Source organism: Microtus ochrogaster, linkage group LG7_11 (assembly GCF_000317375.1).
Source record: "Microtus ochrogaster isolate Prairie Vole_2 linkage group LG7_11, MicOch1.0, whole genome shotgun sequence".
Taxonomy (NCBI): Eukaryota; Metazoa; Chordata; class Mammalia; order Rodentia; family Cricetidae; genus Microtus; species Microtus ochrogaster.
In genome coordinates, this window is record NC_022032.1 from 20,754,729 (window position 1) to 20,756,003 (window position 1,275).

General features: G+C 42.7%; 1 protein-coding gene across 1 annotated transcript in view; it reads left to right on the top strand.

Annotated features, from left to right (window-relative positions):
• Rwdd4 (RWD domain containing 4) overlaps window positions 1-478 on the top strand; it is a 17,014-nt gene extending 16,536 nt beyond the window's left edge. Inside the window, exon 8 of the mRNA XM_013351959.2 lies at window positions 425-478. Coding sequence (XP_013207413.1) covers window positions 425-457 — 33 coding nt within the window. The 3' untranslated portion in view covers window positions 458-478. The remainder of the gene's footprint in view (window positions 1-424) is intronic.
• Window positions 479-1,275: the final 797 nt, after the last annotated feature.

A 1,275-nucleotide genomic window follows, 5' to 3' on the forward strand; every position in this document is an offset into this window, starting at 1 on the left:
AAAAAAAAAAAAAATCAAATTGAACTGTGGTGTAGGGGTCTTATTCGCCATCTGTGGGATTAACAGTAGGTGTGAACAGGAGACTGAAGGTTCTTCCCCTGTACAAACTGAAGGTGTGTCTCTTGGGCACACCAGTGCTTCATTCTCCTGTGTGTACTGCAAGGCGAAGCTGGAGGACCTGTGACTGTTTCACAGAGGACGCAAGACACTCTGATTGCCTTTGGCCAGATTGCCCTGTTGCCCTGGGAGATTGGCGGTGAGACCCTTGAGCTGATGTACACAGTGGACCCCGCAGTCTTTGCTGTCTTGGGTTCTCTGTCTCCTACTTCCCTCCGTGTCTACCAAGGCACTGACTTCTAAAGTATGAAAATGAAAGCGACTAAAAACTGCCGAAACTGTTTCTTTTGTTCTTCTTCCCCTGCAGATCGGCAGCTCCTCAGTTTTGCACTTCACATGACAAATGCCTGGCTGTGTCGGCTCAAAAATTAACTTTTAAGTCGATGAATGTAAGTTATTTTCATTAAAATCCGCAGGATAGCCGAGAAGTTATAGAGTCTGGGTTGTAGCTAAAAGAAAAGTCTAATCCCCGCCATGTGCTGACAACAGCCATCTGTTCCGCGGTCCCTGAGTGTCGGGATTCTTCTGCCTCCTCCCCCCCATGTGATGAGATTGTGAGCATATATACAGCCACCAGCTGGAAATACGTGTTCTAAGGACTCATTTTTATTTTCTGTTTATGAATGTTTTCCCCATGTATATGTTTGTACATCATGTGCATACCCGATGTCATTGGAGGTCAAAGGGGATCAGATCTCCGGGAACTGGAGTTACAGATGGGCGTGAGCCGCCATGTGGGTGCTGAGAATCAAACCTGAGCACACAGGCGCTCTTAGGTCATCTCTTTAACCCTGCAAACAGAGTTGCACAAATGCAATATAAAAGAGTGTAACACATTTTTACACATTAAATAAATGTTCCACCGCATAAACAAGTATAACACATCTTAAACTAATATTCCACAGCAGAAGAGAAAACATTTTTTTCTTCCTTCCTTTTTTTTTTTCCTTTTTTGTTGTTTTTGGGTTTGTTGTTGTGTTCCAGACAAATTCTCACTACGTGGCTCTAGCTGTCCTAGTTCTGTCTGACACTCCAGACTTCCAATAAAGTTAAGCTTTGAACCAGAGGGTAGAGTCGGCAATCGACTGACCAGAATTAGCCATAGATATGTTTTTTTTGTTTGGTTTTTTTTTTTTTTTTTTTTTTTTTTTTTTTTTT